Source organism: Uranotaenia lowii, chromosome 3 (assembly GCF_029784155.1).
Source record: "Uranotaenia lowii strain MFRU-FL chromosome 3, ASM2978415v1, whole genome shotgun sequence".
NCBI lineage: Eukaryota > Metazoa > Arthropoda > Insecta > Diptera > Culicidae > Uranotaenia > Uranotaenia lowii.
The window spans coordinates 160,040,474-160,064,217 of record NC_073693.1 but is presented as its reverse complement, the minus strand read 5'-3'; the positions used below and the strand labels follow the sequence as shown (position 1 = coordinate 160,064,217).

Here is a 23,744-nt window from a genome sequence, read left to right as displayed (position 1 = left end):
ACCATCAGGCGTTATCTGGCTACCAAGATACTGGAAGCACTCCACTTTCTCAACTTGTTGCCTAGCTATCATAAAACTGGAGGGATTTCCGACATTGACTTTGAGACCTGCTGCCTTGGAACTTTTGGTAAGGTCGTCGAGTTTGGTCTGCATATCCGGTTGTGTTTGGGCGAGGAAATTAATATCGTCGACCAGGTCAAGGTCGTTTAGTTGTTCCATTGTTGAAGGTTTCCTCGGCAATCCTCGGTTCGGTGCACAGTTTATCGATCCAGTCAGAATCTCATCCATCACGATTTGAAAAAGTAGCGATGATCAAATACACCCAGGTCTTACCCCAGCAGTTACCGGGATTGGATCGGACAAGACAACGTTCGTGCAAGACCTTGCATGAAAATACCTCGTACTATGCTTCAATGAGATGGACTGGTTTCTCTAGGACTCCTCGTCGCGTTAGAGCCGCCCAGATGTTTTCATGGTTAAGTCGGTCGAATGCTTTTTCGAAATCAACGAACACCAGCAGAAGAGAGTCCTGAAATTCCTTGATTGGTTCCAGTATGATTCGTAGCGTTGTGATGTGTTCCACACATGATCGTCCGGATCGGAATCCAGCATGTTGCCGTCGGAGTGTAGCGTCGATTTTCTCCTGGACCCTGTTCAGGATCAGAGTAGTCAGATCTCCTTTCTTCGGGACCTTTACGAGGATACCCTGCATCCAGTCGGCCGAAAGTGTTGCAGTATCCCAGATGTCAGTGAAAAGACGGTGCAACATTTGTGCTGACAAGGCAGGGCCGGCTTTCAGCATTTCAGCAGGGATGCAATCGATACCAGGTGCTTTGTTGGATTTCATGCCAGCGAGGGCACTTCCGAGTTGACGCCATTAATGCGACTTACTGTTGGCGCTTCGAGCTGCGGGATCTGTTGGCCATCGCTATTCGTGACTTGGAATAGTTGTTCAAAATGCTCAGTTCAACGTTTGAGCTGATCTGTTCGATCTGTCATCAGCTGACCTGCTCGGTCTTTCAGCGGCATTCTTGCATTAGTCCTTGCACCACTAAGGCAGTAAGAAATATCATAAAGTAATCGGATATCTCCATTGGTGGCGGCTCTTTCTCCCTCTTCGCAAGGGAATTTGTCCAGGCTCTCTTGTCTCGGCTACAAGCTCATTTAACTGCTTTTTCCAGCTCCGCATATTGTAAGCGGGCGGCTGCTTTCGCTGACCCGGTACATGCCTGCTCAATTCAGACTTTCGCCTTTCTCCGATCATCGACCATCCTCTAAGTTTCATCCGACATACATTCGCTTCTCCTTCCACAAACTTTGCCGAGAGTACCATGGCTCGTCATGATAAAGACATTCTCGATTCCACACCACTGTTCTTCGACTGTTCCGTCTATTGGCAATTCCGAGGCTCGGGATTCTAGCTGTTCAACGTATACCCTTTTCACCTCTGGATTCTCCAACCAGCGGACATCGTATCGACATCCAACTTTTTCCTCGCGCCGTTGGACACGCGCAACTCTCTGCCGTATCTCACCAAAGACGAGGTGATGGTCAGATGCAATGTCTGCGCTTCGTTTGTCGCGGACATCAAGAAGGCTCCTTCTCCATTTTCGGCTGATACATAATTTGATTTTCTGTTCGACCATCTCGAGATACCCAACTGACCTTATGTGATGGTCGATCGCTCTTCCCCGATCCACCGACCACCATGTTGTTGTTGCCACAAAATTCTACAAAAACCTCTCCGTTTTCGCTCACCTGCCCTAGGCTATGGCGCCCCATGATGCGCTCAAGGTCTTGATTGTCGGAGCCAATCTTTGCGTTGAAGTCGCCCAGATGGATTTGAGTGTCACCCTTCGGAATTTACTCTACCACGCTGTTCAGTTGACTGTAAAACTGATCTTTCTCCTGCAAATCGGCCACGTCAGTTGGCGCATAACACTGGACCATTGTAAAGTTTCTAACCCGTGTTCTGAATCTGGACTGGACTTCGCTCAGTCCCAGAATTTCAAGTTTGAGGCGGCTAGCTTCTCTAGCAAGTTGAGCCAGCTTGCCTTGTTGGGCAAGGGTTAAAACGTTCCAAGTTCCAATTTGTGTCCGTGTTTTCATGCTAAAAGTCGTCGCCAAAGTCCCAGGTCGGTCATTTCTTTCGGATTCCGTAACAATTTTATGAATCGGGAGCAGTAGGTTGTTAGCCTAAAGTTCGATAGTAACGCACATCGTTTTTCCACAAAACACTTGATCGCATAGTTTACGTGCTCTTGGTTTGTCGGAAGCAGCTTGTTTTTGACTCTGATTTGCTTTTTTTAGCTTCTCATATGTCTTTAGATCCAATCTTACTTTGGAAAGATGGAAGATGCTGGGAGAAGATCCCACTTTTAGGCCACATTCCGAAATAAGGCGGTCTCCTTACTGGCGTAAGCACGCATGACTTTTCGGTCCGAAGTTTTGTCCACCGGACCGGTTGATAGCCAATTTTGTCAACGAGCCTGCTTTCCTATCAATTCTTCCGAATCACATTTCGGACAGATCCAATCTTTATTTCTTTCATTTTTGCTATCTGACTCAGCGAAATGTTGTGGAGGAACAACATTTGTGTGCGATATGTGCGACTTTCACGAAAATTATGAAAACTAGAGCTCACGATGTACAGAATTTGAAGTTGAGCTATGCTTTTCAAACGTCATCCGGAATTCACAGGATTGAATCAAAATCATACTTAGACATTGTGAGACACCTAATAATGCAAAACGCATTTCGCGAAAGGTTTAAAAGAAACAAGGGCTGAAAAATAAGGTAAAACCTGACTTTTCTGAACATCTGAAGAAATTATAGAAAACACCCACCATGAGTGTCCAAAAATGTCAAGCAAAAAGTTCTTCTCTCAATCCAAAATTTTAAACTCCTATTTATATTTTGATAAACAACTTAAATGTTAACCCAGTTTAACAGTTCTATTACAGTTTTACAAAAATTTTCTCCCTTGTTGATAGATATTTAAGAACATTCCACGAAATTCATGCTGCATATTCTATTGTGAATAACTTTCGATTGCGTGAATAGAATTTATTAAAATTTTCAGCAAAGTTAGCTAGTTTTGTATTGCTTACGTATACACCATTTGATGACAATATGTTAGCCCCGAGATTTATCGGCTCGCGTAAGTACGGAAAAATATATGGTTGGCTTAGGCTGTAATCATTTCGGATGTTTTGGTTCCAAATTTGATTATAATAGTTGAAATTTGTTGCCTGATGATCAGATTTTTGATCCTGACCCAGTTTCTAATTGTTGATTTGCAATTCGGATCAGCAATGGGAAAAATCCTGATACGAATCTTGGTAATGCATTTCAATCTACAATAAGATTCACTTTCCATGTTCGAAACGCATAATTTCGAAATATGAAAAGAGAATATTTAAAATTACAAAATATTTTTAAGATTTCGATTTAAAATTTTTCTCCTTAATTCTCATGCAGAATTCAAACGTGAAACAGTTTCACAGTGGTTATTCCAAATGGAAATACCAGAAACAGTTTCATCAATCGGAATTTCCATTTCCATCTTTTTCTTTCTGGAATTAAGATTCGAAATTTAAATTAAGGTTCAAAATTCAGGATTCGGAGTAAAAATTTGAAAATCAGATTCAGATTAAACTCGAAGTTTAAATTTAGAAAAAAAAATTGGTTTTTTTTCATTTTTTCATGTCATATTCAATCAGAGTCAGTTTGAAACACATAACAACATTATAAAAAGATCTAAATTGGGTTCGAAAATTGCGTTCTTTGAAAAATCTAGATTTAAATTTAAATTATTTGTTGCAGGATTCTTATAAAGAAAAAAAAAATTTATTAGTTTGTTGTTAAACATTATTAAAACTGTAAATACTTCCATAACAAATATTTAAACTTCAAATTTTAATCAAGATTACAAGAGTTGGAATTAAATCTTATTTGAACCGCAAACTTAAGTTTACTATTAAATTTTGACACATTTTCACCGATGTTTTTCTTTTAAAATAAATCTTCAAGACCCCTCATTTATTTCTAAAAGCTTCAAAAAAAATTGGAAACTTCAAGCACTTATTTTAGAAAGTTATGATATTGAATGAATAACTAATAATGTAAAAGCATTTTAGGAGAAGTTCGATTAGGTGTTGAGTGTTGACACACGCGGACGTCACAATTTTTCGCTCTGTGAAAAAGTTGTTCTAACTCAAGAAGTGAAAAGGAAGAACTAATAACAAAACAAGTTTCAAATAACTGGTAAGGTGGGCAAAATTAAAAGTGTGCTGTAGCAAAAAAGAAACAACAGGATATGGGAAGAAACAAATCAACTTCAGAAACTTCGGTTGCAGTTGGTTCTGATTCCAGAATCCCAAGCGACGGTTCCAAATCAGTGAACAATACGGCCTGTCGATGATATGCTATTTGGTGAGATCTAAACTTTTCCCCGATTTCAGACTTTTACATTGTATGATTTATATATAAAGTAATTGAACATTATGTACATTATTCAGTGTAGGGAACTCCACACTTTATCCTCCTCTAGTTCCAGTATCTTTTGCGGTATTTACCACATGGTTGGCCTGGCCGTACTGATATCTGCAATGCATTCATGTGTCAGATATTCTGTTGAAAATAAAAATGAAGGGTGCCAGTCTTTCGTTTTTCAGGATGCTTACCAGTTATGGCTATGTTAGTGAAAGATAAAGAATCAATCATATCGCAAAATTACTTAAAAATAATAAGATACATTTAGAACCTCCATTTTTTTTTGCTAAAGGGTGTCCACGATGAAATTGCCACACACAAAATCGATTCGCAAAATTCGAGTTTTCATCCGATTGCCATCTTTTCAGGGATTTGAAAAATGACTATTGAAGCCAGAAGATTGTTGTGGGCCTTCAGGAGAGGAAGCAGCCGCTGCCCTTTTCATGTACACCTGTCCGACCGAAAAGTTTTGATACCGAAAGATCTATTTATGGACTACACTACTGTACAGTCATAAATATTTCGGAATATTTTAGTTGAATAAAACAAAATTTTGTTCGACTAATTCTATGTTAGTAAAGAATTTATTTGAAAATGTTAGTATCGACGATAAGAGTATCATTAAAAATAGTAAAAGAGTATACGTTACTGGGTTTTACATTTCGAAAGTTTCTTTATATTGAAATCTTCGAATAGTTATAATGTTTGTATCCACACTGGTTGTCAAAACAAAATTTGAATGAAGGATTACTTTTCGAGTTTCGAACTTAACGTTATAAAGAATTTCCAAGCCATTCGATTTTCGTAGAAATCACTTACAAGAGAGAAAACGAAATAAACCGCTTAAGTTAAAAATTTCTGATTCTTGATAACTTTTCAATTCTTCTGTTTTACTTTGATTTGTATGAATCAAGACCAATTGTTTTTTTAAACTCATATGAAAATTTTCCCATTCGTCGAATAAAAGAAAATATAGTGAAAAGATAGAAGTAAAAATTAAAGAGTTAATTCAAATTTTGAAAGCCAAGTCGTCATCGTATATCCATTCAAAAAATGATTTTACCAGTGTTGTTCCGAATTCCTCACTCAAGAATAAATGCGTATTTAATGTCTATCAAAACCAACACTGATAAACTCATCCTACATTCCTGCGTATTTCCCTATCATAAACCAAATCCATTTCCCATTACACTAGCGAAGGTCTAAAGCCTTGAGATTTCAAATTTAGAAATTACTTTACTTTTAAATAGTTGGACAAACTCCAGTTTGTACATTTCCCACCGTCATCTTTGGTGTAAGCTGCTCTCGCTGATTACGGATGATCACATTACGAATACAACCCTGGAAAGGCTCGCGCGCCGAAAGTCCTCGAATCTGGAATTATTAAAAAAGATATTAAAATTTTTTTAAATTACCAATTTTAATCCTCTAGACCACTTACCCTCTGCAAATGAGGATGACCTCCAAGGAACAGCGGCCTTGTTGTATCGGTAGATCCAGAACGAGCGTCTCCAATGGCGGGATTGGAGCTGACATCATTCACCTTGATCGTTATAACGTAGAACGATTTGATGGCAGTGATGGTTCGCCACTGGCCGTCGCACAAGTTTTCGCTTGGATCCGGAATATACATGGCAGTGAACGGTTCATCGCCGTTGTTCACCGTAAGACTTATGTTACCATTGATCAGTTCAAGCACAAAGAATGCCTTTTTGCCATGGACCGACATCAGCAAACCGGTGTTTGATCGTGGTTTAATGTCCATGCTCACGGTCAATTCCGTTCCGACCTTAAACTTCTCACGCAACTTGACGAATCCTCCACCTTTACCGAAGAACATACCTTGTTCAATTTGCGAAGAGCATGGGATCGTTTGAGTTATGTTCGACGGTGTTCCCAAAGGTCGATTGAAGGCTTGAATATCAGTTATGCATCCAACGAACTGGTCTCGTTCCAGAATGTTTTTATCGATCTTCAGATTGAGAGCGACATCCTCATAGTGTTCTCCGCCAGATACACCTCCAACGAAGAACGGAGCCTGAACTTGCATGGTGCGAGTATTTCCTGCAGATTCTCCATGAACTTCATCCTCGCTATCCACCACCAGTTTACCCTTGTTATGGACACGAGAGAAATGTACCGTATGCCATTCATTGTCGTCGTAGCGACGTTCTGAGCTAATGTTGGCAGATCCTGAACCACAGTTGAAAGAGTGGAAGACTTTGCCATCCCGAAGATACAGCGCAATGAAATCAGTATGGCGTGAGTCGGCCGCATAGAACAACACTCCTTCAGAAAATTCAGTCTTGAAAGTAAGCGAGAACTCGTACTGCTTTTTGAGCTTCTGAGGAATTTCGTTAAACTCGATATGGCTAAAAGGTCCGGTACCGAAACGATAACCAGCATCAAAATCGACATCCTGATCGGGAACAATTGGCAGTTTACACGTTGGTTCCGGTTTTTCAGGGGGAGGTCGTGGTTTCCTGGTCGTCGTTGTCGTAGCTTCCGTAGTTGTAATCTGCTCAATAAATGGCACAGTTGTCTCTTCATCAGGCTCTGGAATTTCTTGATGGACAGTGTCTTCGATATTATTTCCTTTGCTTGTATCAGGTTTGCTATCTTCAACTTCGAACCTTGGGATGAACACAACTGGCTCGCTAGCACCATCTGGATAATACAACGGAATTTCACTGGGACTGATGGCAAAGATGCTCTTCGAACAATGATCCAGGATTGCCGATTTCTTATCCTTTAAGTTAGCGAAATTAACGATCTGTCCATTGACCGTCACATCCCGGATACATCCCCAGAAATAGGCTGGCGTTATGATGGCTCCCCTTGGCGTAACGAAGTTTTTAGGCAAACCTCCAAAGTAGATTTCTCCATCAGCGATATACAGCTCTTGAGGAGTTTGGTCAGATACGAATGGATCACTATCATCTACAACTAACGAGAAGCGATCGCGTTCATGAGTAGCAGTGACAGCATGCCATTCACCGTCGTTGTATTTATTTTTTCCTGTATTAACTTCCTGTTTGGAGCTTCTCAATACTAGTGATCCATCTTCCAAAGTTAAACCGAACGTACCGCTTTGATCGTAGTCTGATGTGTAGAACAAAACTCCGTAGCTTTGAACGGTCTTGAATTTGATATTTACCTGAAGACCATTATTAGATACAACTCCTGGTTGGCTAACGTGTCCGAATTGATGCGGAGGGAATGATAGGAGTGATGAGAATTTCATTGGGCAGCCAGGGCGAACATCTAGAGCCTTCTGGTTGATACTCAAATCGACACGAGTTCCCAGAATGTAAACATCATCAATACACCCATCAAATCCTTTGGAAGTAACCTCGGGGTGATGAATTTTGTCCGATACACCACCGAAGAACATGGACTCGGATATTCTCAACGGTTCTACATTAGTCGAAGGATTGTTCGGCGTTTCTTGATACACTGCATTGCCATCCACAGTCAACTTTCCAATTGCTCCATCTCGCTCAGCAGACACCGTGTGCCAATTGTCATCGTTGAACATACCAGTTGAACCAATAGTCACTACTTCAGCCTGTTGTCCAAGCTTGAACTGGAAGACTATAGCACCTTGTTTCATTTCGACAGAAATGAAGTGACGATTTTTACCGGCGTAGAACAGCAGTCCATCCTTTGTATCCTGGGTAGCCTTGAAACGGAATTGAATCTGCGATCTATGTTTGAAGGAATAGGATTTTGCATCGACCATGACGTATCCATTACCACCAAATCTAAAGCCAGTTGTTGGTTTGTCTTCGTCCAAAAGCTTATCTCGCTCTCTTCCTCCATGAACGTTTTGGGCATCGATAAAGTTCCATAAACCTACATGTTCTCCACCGATTTGGAGGTCCTGAATCTCTCCGCTAAATTCACCGGACTTCACGTCAACAGGGATGTTGTACTCCGGAGGATAACCACCAACGAACAGTTTACTGTTCTGATCCACATTGAACACGTTATAGGAGCCTGGCAGAGTTTGTTCCTTGGGATGAATCATCTCCGTGCCATTATCCAACTCTTCACGAATAGTAAGCTTAACATTATTTCCACTTCTATCAATGATTGCCTGATACCACTTGTCATCTGCTACGTACTTCGGATTGATAACTTTTTCCGGATCGTTACCCAAATCAATAGACAATACAGGGTACCCATTTTCAATCTCCAGGGCCATATAATCATCTCGTGAGCTCTTCTTAGCCTCTGGTTTTACCTCATTACCAAGATATAACAAGAAACCTTCGGGCTTGTTGGTTTTGAAATAGACAGAGGCCGTCGAGTTTGTAGCCATTTGAGACAATGCTTCTGGTGGTTTTAATTCCAGAGTTGTATTCGGATGAAAGGTCATACCAAATCGAATACTATTTGCCAAGGATCGTGCACTCGCGATTTGCTTCTTAAGTGATTCCAGTCGATCCCCGATATCACTCACCATTGAATCAAGTTTGTTTTGTTTATCTTCTACTTCATCTACCAATAGCTCAACCTTTGGAACCATGTTCTTGTACTGTTCGATCTGACTTGCAGCCAGTTGAATGCTCTTATTGGTGCTATCGATATCTTTCGGTAACTGCTCAGACTGATAAACGCTCTTCGGCAGATCAGAGATAATAGGATCCATTACTTTCATAGCCGATTGAGCTTTTTCCAAAGTTTCAATTGCTTGATCTCGTGCATTTTCCAAATTAGTAGTGTACGAGTTTTCAGGAATTGCTTCCAGTGATTGATTGATGGAATACAGAACATCATCACTGTCTTGATTGCTCTTCATGATATGATCTACCAGGGCAGCAGTCCTATTTATATGCGGTTCCAGGTCAGTTTGAAGCGAGTGTAACGACCTCACAGCTTCATTCAACAGCTCCCGCGAATCTTGATCGGACTGACCAGCTCTTTGTTCGATTCCTTTCGTAAGCTCAGTAGCGTTCTCTGCCAATTGTTGTGTCTTTTCCGTATTGTCTTTGGCTGCATTGACAGCTTCAGCAATTTTGGAGTAAGCAGTGGCAGCGGACAATGCGGTTTCAGAATTGGCAGTTACATGCGAATAGTTGTCTGTTAATCGTTGTGCTTCTTCTTTCAAGTTGGCAGCGTAATCAATAGCTTGCTGTATTTTGGGGGTCAGTTCTTGATATTCCTGTTCATGTTTCGGTAAATCAGCATCCATTTGCGCGTTCAGCTGTTTCAATTCCGAATTGATGTTATCAAGTTCTGTGTGAGTGGTGTAGATGTCTAGACTTATTTTCGCAGAATCATCAATAAGTTTTTTGGCATTTTCAATGTTATCCGAAGCTTCCTTTGAATGAGCCGATACGGTCTCAAACTTTGTGTCCAATGCTCCCTTATTTCTGTTATTCAACTTCGCGGTTGCCCGTCCTTCTTCTTCAATTTTTATACTCCAATTGTAAAGATCTTCCATTTTAACATCAAATTTACCGATAGTATACAACAACTTGTTCAATCTATCCTGCTGATCCTGTACCGGTTTTGCAAACTCTTCGACACGTTCCAGCAACTCCGTAGCATTATCATACTGCACGTTCAGACTTGATGGTGTGGCAGAGTATTGCTTGATCAAATCTAAATATCTTTCTGCTTCGTTGTATGCCTGGTCCAATTTATTGCTTTCAGATTTACCCAAGTTTTCAGCCAGTTTCTCTACCTCGAGAATTGTACTACGAGTGTTGAAGTTAACAAACCTACACGAATCCAAAATTTCTGATGAGCTTTTGAGTAAGTCTTCACTGTCAGTTGACAATTTGTTAGCCGTTTGGTCTGCATATTGAATACGCCGATCAAGATTTTTGACATCGGATTCAAGCGTTTCAATTGCTTTACGAGATGGATTCAAATTCACTCCATGTGGATCAAGTTTTCTAACTGCTGGTTCAATTTCATCGACTAAATCATCGAAATATTTTAGCTTTTGTGATGTGTAATAATCATCAGCAACGGTTTCAATATCGTGCAGAACTGGATCAATTGTGTCTTTGAGCTCATCGGTGACATCTAACAGTGCATGATGACAGCCATCACATTCCAAACATCCAGTATCAGGAATAAGTACCCATCTGTACGGACAAGAGTCACATTTCTCACCTACAACACCTGATAGACATTCACATTGACCAGTGACGGGGTTACATCCAAGTCCTCGAGAATAGTCGGTGTTACAAGAGCAAGGAGTACACCCATCTTCATTGTAATTCCAATAACCTGGCTCACATCGATCGCACTGTCGTCCAGTGACTCCTGGTTTGCAAGCGCACTTTCCTGTATGATCATCACACTGCGTGCTGTTGGAAGCAATTCCGCAATCACAAGGCGAACATCCTCTACCTGATTCGAATCCATAATGATCTTGTTTGCATCGATCGCACTTTTCTCCAATCACATTTGGATAACAGTTACAGGTTCCTATGAAATTATCGCAATGCTCTGTTCCAGTTGCATCACAGATACAACTTTGACAATCCTTCAGGTGAACAGCATCTCCATAGAATCCTGGAGCACAAAGGTTGCAAGCTCTACCGTAAGTATTATTCAAACACAGCAAACATTCTCCAGATACTGAATCACATGAGCCAGGCTCTTCAGGATTTATGTTTCCGGAACAATCGCACGGTTTGCATACTTCGCCTTCAACTTCCGGTTCCCCAAAGAATCCAGAAGCACAGCTCTGACACTTTTCGCCTGTATAGCCGGGTTTACATTCGCAATGGATTTCGTATCCATCGTCTGATACCTCACATGAAGTGGCAAAGTTGTTGGATTCAATTGGAAGTGGACAGGCACAAATCATACAATCGTTCGGTGATCCTCTCGTAGCATTTCCGTAATACCCTTCGATACATTGATCGCAATGTTCCCCGGTTGTATAATGTTGGCATTCGTTACAAACTCCGGTATTACAGTCGCAAGTGTCGGCATGACCATTGCACTGACAGGGTATACAATATCCTCCATAAGGCCCATTCGGATCCCGATAATACCCTGGCGCACAGTCTTCACAGGAAAGTCCCGTGTATCCCGGTGGACACGAGCAACGTTCAACGGATAGCTCTTCGTACATGTCATAGTTTCCAGGATCATCATGAGCCATTGTTAGGCTAACGTCTGAAACGATTGTCGTAAGACCCTGCTCCCAGTACGATGCTCTGATGTAAATTGCCTTGAGGTCTCTAAGAATCATCATGAACTGTTCTCGGGTAACTGGACCACCAGAAGCAGTTTGGAAATTAGATTCCACCATTTGCACTCGGCCATTAAATAATGTGTTTGATGCCGGTTGCTCGATACTCTGATGGGTGATGATCATGTTCTTTCCTTCAAGGATGACATCGGGACCAATAAGAGAACTTCCAAACAGTCCAGTGGTGTAATGTATTTTATAGGTTAAATGACCTCCATATGCTGTAATATGACTGTTCAAATCCAGCAAATATTCCAGCATACCAAAGTACGTTAGGCCAGACAAAAGTTCTTCATTATCAACATCACTTAGGGCAACTTCTGCTGAGGTTTCGTTGATCATGATTTGACCATCGACAATCCACTGGGAAATTTGTGGCTTTCCGCCAGATAGTTTGATCGTATTCAGTGTCACACTTGACATCATGCTCACATTCAAAGGCCTCAAGAATGCCGTTTCACAAACCGAAGTATGACCGAAACAGAAGCACTTTGTACATCCCTCCGCATTGGTCGCTTGTAGGTTATATGTACCATCAACACACTGATTGCACTCTCGACCTTGAACATTCTTCTTGCAGAAACATTTCTCGTCATGCTGATCGCAGATTTCAAACGTGGTACCTCTAATGTCACACTTACAGGGTTCGCAGTATGGGAAATTGAAGAATCCGTACTGACAACGGTCACAGGTTCGTCCCACTACATTGGACTTGCAATCGCACAATCCGCTTTCCAAATCACACTGCAGATTATTACCAGCAACACCCAGAGGATTGCAGTTACATTCTTCGCATCCAATTATTTGATCGTAACCAAACGTGTACGGCATACATTGGTCACATTTTTCACCTGTAACGCGATCCGGACAGATACACTCTCCTGTGTCTTTCTGACAGAGAGCAGTCGAAGGACAATCACAAGGTTGGCAATCTGGGAAACCATAGAAACCAGTCTTACAAGCCTCACATTGACGCCCGATAATATGGGGTTTACATTGACACTGTCCACCGAATGGTTCACACTCGAAACTCGTTGATCCGTAGTAATCGCAATTGCATGGAAGTGCTCCACTATTGTAATCGGCAGTTAGTGAGAACACAGCTTGCTTGCAGAAATCAGTTGCATTCAACTGAATGTGGAAATGATCTTGACCACATTGTTGAATGAAATCCTTCGTCTGATCGAATGTTTCCTCCTGTAATAGATCATCGTGGAACTGATCAGCAGGAACCAGAAGAATGTAGTCCAGCCAGACGCCTTTGGTAGCGCCACTGAGCAATGTGAAATCAAACACTTCTTCCAAATCAAACCAGATGTATCCATTATCTTGTTTCAAAATTTCACGACATCCAGAATTGGCGGGACAGTGACGCAAGGGCAACTTTCCGTCGTAATTTTGACGATCGGTTTCGATACGGTACTGGATGTGGAATACCGGATGGTTTGGTTGATAAAACTTAACTATTATAACGTAACGATCAGGATGCGGTACTTTGGCTTTGACATTCAACGCAGGCTCATCTTTGTCGAGATAAATCAATTTGGTAGCACTATCGGATAGATCGCCAGGGTTAGTTTCAGCCACACGCTCTTCGTTATCTGTCTCAAATTCAATCTTTCTGGAATCTGGAGCTGTACGGTACGCTGTTTGGACACATTTGCCATTCTGCATTATGCAAACCGGATTTGGACTGACGTAATCAATCGACCATTCCTCGAATGGAATAGCAGTTATAGATTTTATAGCCACTGCTCCCGAAGGTTCTTGACTAGATACAACGATCGGTTTGCGGTTATTTGGATCCATGTAAAACACGGTTTCACGAGATTCAACATCGATCACTGGTTGACGACAAACTGTAGTGTACATACACGGGTATGCAGTAACAGTACCCGTTGCTTCAGTATCGCCAATTTGATTGATTTGTAGAACGGAGATTTCGGGATAGTTCCTGTTGGTTATGTAATCAACAACCAAAATGTATCTTCCTGGACGAGCGACATCAACAACATAGCTAAGCTCATTTTGTTCTACGGTAAGGAGTGGCAAATTTTCTTCCTGGATCACATCGAGATGTTCATAATCTTTGAAGTATTCGCCAGGTTTAAACGATTCTTCGCCTTCAACAACGTGAGCTTCTACTTGGGGTTTGAACTCAATAATGTTGGGGTATTTGTAGTGTCTGCATAGTCCCAGATCGGTAACTTCACATGGATTTTCTATTTTCTTGGTCAAAATAGGAGCTTCATAGTAGGCAGCAGGTAAAAGCACAAAGTAATCCAAGAATACATTCTTATCCGTTTTGGTGCTAATCGTGTACCGGCCGGGATCTAGAACGACTGGTGAAGGAATCTCTCCCTTAGAGCCCGATACTGTGACAAATTCTGGATATTCATTGGGTTTTAACAATACCTTTGCCTTTTGTTCCAGCTCGGTTGGGTTGTCAGGAGTAATAAGAATTTGAGCAATGACATTTTCCGAGGTTGGATTTTTGTAACGGATGACCAGACGGTACACTGAAGATTTCATCACGCTCACTTCGTTTAAGACTTCGTTTTGTAGTCCCGAGAATACTGCGTAACCACGTTTGCTGAACTCTGGGAAAACATCTTCGTGGAATTGATAGCGCACTTGAGCTCCTGATGGAGTGTATCCGTCTTCGTACTCGAATTGGAACTGGTACAAAGTAGGGAAGTAATGAGTCATCAACGGATCAGTACAAGTACGACCAGCAATTCTAGGATGGCATCTACACTGTCCTGTTTCCTTGTTGCACACGTCATCAGCTGCACCTCCAATGTCACAACCACAATCCTTGCAACCAAACAAGCTGGCTCCGAAAAGATCAAATGTTCCATCTTTACATTCCGAACACTGACGACCGGTTACAGAAGGTTTGCATGCGCACTGACCAGTTTTGGTGTCACACGTGTCCAGAGCACCGATTGTACCATCGATGAAACACTCACAATCCTCACAACCATGCGGATTGCTTGCGTTCAAATTCCAGTACAGAGGTCGACATTTGTCACAAATTCTTCCTTGAACACGCTCCTTACATTGACATAACTCTCCCTCAGGCACCGATCCGCAACCAGCAAACTTAGCAATAACACCAGCCGGGTCACAGTTACACTCCTCGCAGGCGGGGAAGTTGTAGAATCCTTCCTTACATTGATTACAAGTTTTGCCATCGAAGTTGTACGCACACTGACACTGTCCTTCAGTATTGCAAGACAGCCCAATAGATCCATGAGCATCACAATTGCAAGGTAGACATTCTGGATACTGATAATACCCCGGCAGACACATGGTACACTGCCGTCCCGAGAAGTTTGGCAAACAGGCACACTTTCCAGTGATATCACAAATCGTAGACACGCTTCCGGCTCCGGAACAGTTGCAAGGGACACATTCCGGGTAGTTGTAGTAACCGGCAATACATTGATCACACCTCGGACCTCCGTAACCCTCACGGCACAAACATTTTCCATTACCCTTGTCGCAAACTTCATCCAACGTTCCGCGAACATCACAGTTACAATCTGAAAAAAAACAAATTTTGAATTATGAGTACTTACAACAACGCACAATCTGTTGTTTTACTTACATGAACAAGTTGGGTAGTTGAAGAAACCATCTTTACATTTGTCACAATGCTGGCCAGCAAAGTTCGGCTTGCACTGACACTGTCCAGATTCGTAGCTGCACACGTGACTTAACGATCCGATTGAATTACAGCCACAAGCTTTAAAAACAGAATCATATAACCGTTAGTTTAATTAGAAAATTTTCAAGATATCTGTTACTTACGTTCGCATTCCGGGAAATCGTAGTACCCCTCGGCGCACTGTCTGCAATGAGCTCCACCAAAGTTCGGCTTGCAGGGACATTCGCCGTTAACGGCCTCGCAGTGATAGCCAATGGTTCCGTTCAGATTACACTCGCAGGGACGACAGTTCGGATAGCCAAAGTGCCCATAGGAGCAAGAATCGCAGTTCGGTGGGTTGAACTCCGGTTTGCATTCGCAACGACCAGTTTCTTCCTCGCAGTTTCCGGTCGAGTAGAAGTGGTTACAATTGCAAGCTAAGGATAAACGGTTAGTTATTGATGTACAGAAACAATTTCCGTTCAGTTACTTACGTTGACAAACGTCGGTTTCATTCCAGTGCTTTCCGTACGGTCGGTAGAATGTGCTTTTACACTTATTACAGTTGATGCCCTCGGTATTGTCCTGGCAGTTTTGGCAGATACCGCCTCCCTCATAGTTTCCATGGATGTCCAAGGACAGTCCCTTCTCGTCAATTTCTTCCGAATACTCGCACTCGTTCGAGTGGCCGTGGCAGTTACAAGCTGAGATATGAGAAAAAAAATCACGCTTTATTGAAATTCATTTTTCAAAAGCATTTTGGAGGACCATAACTTATTCTTTATTTTAATCAATTTACCCACAAATAGAAGTTAGATTTTTATTTTTGCTTTAAGTTTGCTGTCTTACACTTATGAACTTATGAACAAGTTTTGATTAAACTAGTTTACAAAATTAAATAAAAAAAATCATGAATTTCATCGACTGACCCAAATTTTTTTATGTGAAATCGTGCACTGAATCTGAAAATGAAATTTACAAAAATCCCAGAAGAACAGTTTTTGAGTTATGCTATAAATATGAAGTTTTGGAAAAATAAAAAAAGTACTTGTTATTATATTCAAATATCTCGGACTGCATACCATTTATTTGAAATTTTTTTTATATATTGAAGGCGAATGAATTTGCTTCATTTTTGCATATGATCAACAGCATTGTTGATGCTAAAGTTGTGGACCGTAAATATCAATTTAAAACAAAAATTTCAAGTGGTTCTTTTTCAAAATCGGTTGAAAATTGGAGAAGTTATGGTTATTTACTCAAACTGTAATATTTGCATTTTTCAATAATTTAACGAACGCAGTGCTTTTCCGCTAAAATTCTCTTGTTTCTCAACCGATTTTTACAAAGTTATAATTTTAAAAAGCTTATTGTTAGCGTGACTGAAATATGATTCTAAGACAATATTCAGCTACAATAATTACTTCAGTAATTACATAGGAACAGTGGGAGGACCTAGGGAATTGCATGAAGGTAAAATTTTATTTGTTTTTGAAGCCAACAAATATTGAGAAATGTGTAAAATGTGAATATTTTTTACCCCTAGATGTATGCAGTAGGGTGTCCCAAAATTGCATAACTTCTGGGAATCTGGGGGCTCACCCTCCAAATGGTAGATTAGGATGTGCCGAACAAACTTTTATATGGGACCGACTAAAAAAAATCATGTTTAGAGGTTCCGCAAGCGCGATCTTTAAAAGAAGTCCACTTTCAAAAGATTTGATTTTAAATAAATTCTGGGTCCAAAAATTTTCATAAAATTTATATATTTTATATTTTTTTAATTTTGTTTGAGTTAAAAAATACAAAATGAACCAAATTTGTATCAAAATGTAAAACTAGCAAGCTATTTTCAAGGAAAAAAAATTTTTTGGTTCAAAAATTTTGAATTCAACTGACCAAAATGTGTACCAAGCGTAGAATATTTTTGATACCAATGCCATCAAAAGATGCGGATTTTTGTGCACTTAAACTTTGCTGAACAAAACATGTGGTTTGTATCAACGTGTGAACAGCTCTTCACGATTTAATGCTTAACAAAAATAACAATTTAGGATATTTTCTTTTTAATTTATCAAATTTGTCTTAATAAATACCTACTTTAAAATCAAAATACTTGCAAAAAAAGACGCTGATGGTTTAAAGGAGTCATCAGAAGGCCATATGCCGAATTTGAGCAGAATCGTACAACAGGAAGGGGTTGCACTGAATCTAAAGTGTGAAAGGGATTCTGAAACATAGTGTTCTAAAGAAGCATAAAAAACTGGTTTTTCATCATGCATTTTTGTCTTTACCAATCGATTGCTTGATTATGAAGGTTTTATTAAAATTTCAATTAAGACTAACATTTCACTTGAAGACTGCAACTCGATTGGACTTGAAACAAAAAAGTTATGGCTGTTCCAAGATTGTATTTTTGTGGCAAATTGTCGTTTAACACACAATGAGTACTTTTTACTCATTGAGTTTTACAGGACAATTTGTAACCAAAATACAATCTTTGAACAGCCATAACTTTTTTGTTTTAAGTCCAATCGAGTTGCAGTCTTCAAGTGAAATGTTAATCTTAATTGAAATTTTAATAAAACCTTCATAATCAAGCAATCGATTGGTAAAGACAAAAATGCATGATGAAAAACCAGTTTTTTATGCTTCTTTACAACACTATGTTTCAGAATCCCTTTCACACTTTAGATTCAGTGCAACTCCTTCCTGTTGTCCGATTCTGCTCAAATTCGGCATATGGCCTTTTGATGACTCCTTTAAACCATCAAAGTCTTTTTTTGCAAGTATTTTGATTTTAAAGTAGGTATTTATTAAGACAAATTTGATAAATTAAATAGAAAATATCCTAAATTGTGATTTTTGTTAAGCATTAAATCGTGAAGAGCTGTTCACACGTTGATACAAACCACATGTTTTGTTCAGCAAAGTTTAAGTGCACAAAAATCCGCATCTTTTGATGTCATTGGTATCAAAAATATTCTACGCTTGGTACACATTTTGGTCAGTTGAATTCAAAATTTTTGGACCAAAAAATTTTTTTTCCTCGAAAATAGCTTGATAGTTTTACATTTTGATACAAATTTGGTTCATTTTGTATTTTTTACGTGTAGTTTTTAACTCAAACAAAATTAAAAAAATATAAAATATATAAATTTTATGAAAATTTCTGGACCCAGAATTTATTTAAAATCAAATCTTTTGAAAGTGGACTTTTTTCAAAGATCGCGCTTGCGGAACCTCTAAACATGATTTTTTTTAGTCGGTCCCATATAAAAGTTTGTTCGGCACATCCTAATCTACCATTTGGAGGGTGATCCCTCAGATTCCCAGAAGTTATGCAATTTTGGGACACCCTAGTATGCAGCAACATAGTCCATCTTTTGATTATATTAGTTTTTGAGAAAAAATGTTGAAAAATTCAATTGAGTCCATATAAAAAAAATTCTGTTATTGATGTTTTAAGCCTTCTATGCTTATTGGCATCATATCAATAATTTTGAAGCTGTTGAAATACGTTAGAGATCAAAGTTAACCCGCAACATAAAATCTGGTTTTGTAACAAAAATTTAGTTATGGCCACTAATGTCGATTGAACATTCTGCTTTCAATGATCATGTTTTATACTCCTTACCCCGTTAAGTATTTTAAAACTTTTTAGTGTTACAAAAAAACAACTCCTTCCAAAATATTCGAAAATGAATTAAAAAAGTGATCAATGTTACCCCAGTTTACGGTATTTGTTTTTATTTCTTAGGATCATGGTCATAAAAAATGTAAAAAAGTGGCGTAAAACCCGTAATTTTTTAAGGAATAAACAGCCATAGTTTTTCAAGTCACAAGGTTATAAACAGCCATAGTTTTTCAAGTCACAAACAGGCATCTTTAGCCTTAAAAACCTTGAAACACAGAATTCTTGACGACTATTCAAATCTGCATTTTCTGAGACTATTCTAACACCTAATTCGGCTTTGCACTGGATTTTGAGTATGTTGACGAAAAGTTATCGCAATTACACAAGTTATATTACTATTACACAAGAAAGATAATTTTATACCTAGATTCAGACTTTGTTGGTAAATAATTTGAATCAATAAAATGCTGTATCTAAAAATATATTTATTTTCCCTGTCCGCTGTATGATTTTTTTTATATTTTCTTTAGGGATTAAGGGCATGTTATGAGGAACCCGGAATCCCGTATTTCTGGTGAAGTTTATCAGCATTATTTATATTGTTCATTATTCAAAACCAAAATTTTATACTTAAATTAAAACATTTTTATTTGAGTTTGTAAGAATAAGATTTTAACCGGAAACTTTAAAAGTCCCACTTTTATTTTTCAAAATTTGATTGGATGTTTCGAAGATTTTGCAATTTTGATTTGAGTATAAAATCCGTTCCTTCCCCTTTCCAATCGCCTCACCAGAAAAAGGAAGAGGAATGGAAAAAATAATTTAACATATAATTCGTAAGAATTTTTAGATCCAAAAAAATTAATTGATTATTCATAAAAGTTCTACATCTTGTAATTAATTCAACATAGCTTTTTTAAGGCAGGCCTATGAACACTTACATGCATTAAAAATGCTATATTTAATGCATGAATATGAAAGACGAATTCCACGGTGACGGCAAGAAAAATTCAGGGTACTTAAGCTAAATCATGTATAAATGTTAAGCTATCATGTCAGTAAATCATGTATAAATGTTAAGCTAGATTGCGTACAAAACCAAAAGATACGTCAAAACATTAAAAAATTAAAAGCGCCACATTTTGTTTGTAAAAGTTTTTCTTGATTTAATAGTACCGTCAACCAGTTTGCCTAAAAAAATCTGTGTTTTTGCGAAAAAAAATTTGACTTTCTGTGATTTCACCCAAAACTTCTGTGATAGTTTTCTGTGATGGAAATAGCATGAAATTCTTTGAAAAGTCATGAAAAAATGAGTCTTTTCTACATTTTACTTGAGAAAAATCAATAAACATAACCAATTTTATCATGTTTTTCCAAAACAAAATCAAAATTCCAGGATTTATGTTGATATTAATATTTTAATTTTGGAATTACGTACAAAATTTAAAAAATCTGTAAAATTTATGAATATTTCCAAAATTATGTGTTTTCTGACACAGAATCTGTGATGAAAATTTGCTCAAAATTCTGTGAAATCATAGGTTTTTCTGTGGTTTCGACAACCTTGCCATCAACATAGGCATCATGCTACAATTTTCAACTTCAATGGCTTCTAAAAACTTAGTGTTCACAGATCATCATACCGCTGTATATAAAATGTAAGTTGCAACAAACTTTGTTATTAAAATTAAAAAGTGTGTGAAAGAGTTTGAAAGTTTATAGTTTTTTATATAAGGTACACCGGGGTAAGTGTGGACGATGGCTATAAAAACAATACTGTGCACTATTTTTTCAAACTTTTGATGCAGAATGTTCAATTTACTTGTAATCTATCCAATAACTGTGAAAAAGATACGATTCAGACAATAACGGTTGTTTACAGCGACTTTTTCGGAATTTTCTATTTTCAACTACGATGTCAAGTTGATGTGCATCTTTTTCAATTGCAAATTTATCCTAAACTAGCTGGCTCTCGATGAAAAACTCTACATTGAAACAATCCTTACATTCCAAACAACCAGTTAGGAAAAGAAACGGCGGTTAAAAATTAAGAAAAAAGAGTTTGTTTACAAAAAACTAAAATTTTGTCTCCAACCCCTACCTGGGGTAAGTGTGGACGGCTTTAAAAAGACTTGATGTTTACACATTTTTTCAATTTTCTGTCCTTCATCCTTTATGAGTTGTATTATTTAGCTATATTAAGCATTCGGATCATGAAAATTTGAGTTAAGTACTTATTTGCAGTGTTCGGCATTAAAGCGCTAATCGCTAATTTGTCTGCTCCGTTTTTGTTAGATAATTATCATTTTCATTTATTTTTTCACCAAATTTTTGCACCAGCAGATAGACAAACGTCAAAACAAGTAATCAGTCAAGGAAGAATGCTGATACATGCTTTTTTGAAGTGTCTGGCGTTAAATCGCTAATCGCTAATTAGTCCGCTACTTTTTTGATGACAAATTTATTTTCTTACGGGATTTCTGTTGAAATAACGGATAAACAAACTCCACTAGGTGCAATTATTCAAGCAGGAATGCTGATAAATGTTATGTTCTATAAAGTTATGGAGTTTTTTTAGCCGTAAGTTCTCCAGGAATAAAGTTAAAAAATAAATTTTGAAACAAAAATGTAGCGGACTAACTAGCGAATAGCGTTTTAATGCCGACCTCTGCTTATTTGTTCTGTGTTTTTGATGAAATCGGATCTCGTGTGTTGTAACATAATTTACACACTATAATTATAGTATCATGAACTTTTTTCAAAATTTTGGACGGTTCGAGCAATAAAGTAACGTATTCAACCAAGAAAACACAAATTTTTTGAAAATTTCCTGAGAAATCAAAGGGAAAATCTACCGTCCACACTTACCCCATAAAGCGGGGTAAGTGAAGACACCAGCCGTCCATAACGATTTGCGTGATAACTTTTTTCACTTTGCTTCTATCGAGCTCATCTCTTCAGCTTTTGTAAAAAACATGTTCTGCATCACATTGAACGTCAATTTATCAAAATTGCTCCACTGTTGATTTTTTTATGATTTTTTAAAGTTGAACTATACGAAAACCCGTCCACACTTACCCCGGTGTACCTTAGTTGTGATGTCATTACGCAGAAAGCATCAAATGCAGTAATTGTGGGTTTTTTTCGAATTAAATTTAACATTTTTTTTCTGTCAAAAAAAATTTAAAGAAAAAGCAAAATGGGGTTGCATACATTTAGGGGTAAAAATACTACAAAAAATCTACTTGCTGAAATCATAAAAACTAATGATTGGATAGATGAAATTTTGAAAAAAAAATTTAATGCAAAACAATCATATTCGAGCATATGAAAACGAGATTTAAAAGGTAAATCTTTGATTTGCATTTTGATCGATCTTAGCCCAGACTGGTCACTGAATTATAAAAATATATATTTAACAACATTGGGTGATTGTCTGATTGGTGATATTCTTACACCAACAGTGTAAGGGAGAAAAAATAAGCAATATAAAGTTTGTAGGTGATATCATTCCCAAGTAACAATTTAGGTTTTATAAGGAACTTCATGCCAACTTTAAGTCATAACTATAAAACCGCGTTCAGTTATTTAAGAATCTATAAAACTTCAACCGTTGTGGTAAGTAGCTCAAAAAGACCCTACTGCAGTAGGTTCTTTAGAGCAAATTATAAAACCTCGTTTAGCCAACTAAACTTTTTAAGTTCTGTTTGAACGTTCAGAAAAATCTATTCACTTTATTATTTTCAGTTGAAAGCAATTCTGCTCCGGTATTTGGTATCCAATAATAATATAATTTTTAAAACAAATGAATCCGATTCAAATCAAATATAAAATTCAAAGCACAAAACTGAAATTCGTGAGGAAATTAAATACAATTTTATAATTCTGAATTTTCGACATAAACTATTAATCAATTTGCGCTTTTAGGTTTTCTGCAAATATGTATGTATGTATAAGAGAGTTCTAAAAATATAATGGGTCTGCTGTGAACTGCTTCTTAAAGCAATAGAAATCCAATAAAAAGGATATGAAAATTTAAAATTCTTATGCTTGAAGCTTTTTGTGGTCGCTCAAAAAAATTTCTTATATTTTCTCAGCTATAAGAATGATTAAGCTTACAAAAAGCATGAATAAGATGAGGATTACCTACTTTTTAAAATAGAAAACAGTCGTTAAAAAATTTTATCATTATTGGCCATGAAAATGGCAAGAATGTTTTTTACAAAGTTGTTATTGAACACTTAAAAACGATTATGCTTTCTCAAAAATACTAGTTTAACTTAAAAACATTTAAAAAACTTTTATGTTTGTGTATTGAGTTTGAAAGGGTAGATTGAAGGGAATTTTTAAACCGCCAAAGTTATATTGCAATCTAAAAGTTTTTCATAAAGCCGAATCGTTGAAAAGAATCTTTTAAATATAAAAAGTCCAAAGGCCATCTTGAAAAAAGGTTGAAAAGAACAGTAGGTACAAGCCCCTATAATTCAAGGAGTGTATGCAGCAGATAATAAAAGGGGCCATTCAAATATTACGTAACGCGTTTAGGGGGGGAAGGGGGTGTAAGAGTTTGTTACGCTTTATGGATTTAAGATAGAAAATCTGAGAAGATTGTGTTACGTAGGGGGTTGGCGAGGTTGAAAATGACCGAAAATGGCGTTTCGTAATATTTGAACGGCCCCAAAACAGTTAAACACAATTTTTTCTAATTTTTCGAAGATTTTTTTTTCATTCGCTTAGAA

General features: G+C 38.1%; 1 protein-coding gene across 5 annotated transcripts in view; it reads right to left on the bottom strand.

The window, feature by feature from the left end:
• Positions 1-5,045: 5,045 nt before the first annotated feature.
• The window catches only part of LOC129750895 (laminin subunit alpha), a 54,331-nt gene continuing 35,632 nt past the window's right edge, over positions 5,046-23,744 (bottom strand). For all 5 annotated transcript variants that reach the window (XM_055746049.1, XM_055746051.1, XM_055746053.1 and 2 more), the window contains exons 7-11: positions 15,863-16,072; positions 15,533-15,805; positions 15,330-15,467; positions 5,936-15,264; positions 5,046-5,868 (exon numbers count right to left, since the gene is read on the bottom strand). In XM_055746049.1, coding sequence (XP_055602024.1) covers positions 5,737-5,868; positions 5,936-15,264; positions 15,330-15,467; positions 15,533-15,805; positions 15,863-16,072 — 10,082 coding nt within the window. In that variant the 3' untranslated portion in view covers positions 5,046-5,736. The remainder of the gene's footprint in view (positions 5,869-5,935; positions 15,265-15,329; positions 15,468-15,532; positions 15,806-15,862; positions 16,073-23,744) is intronic.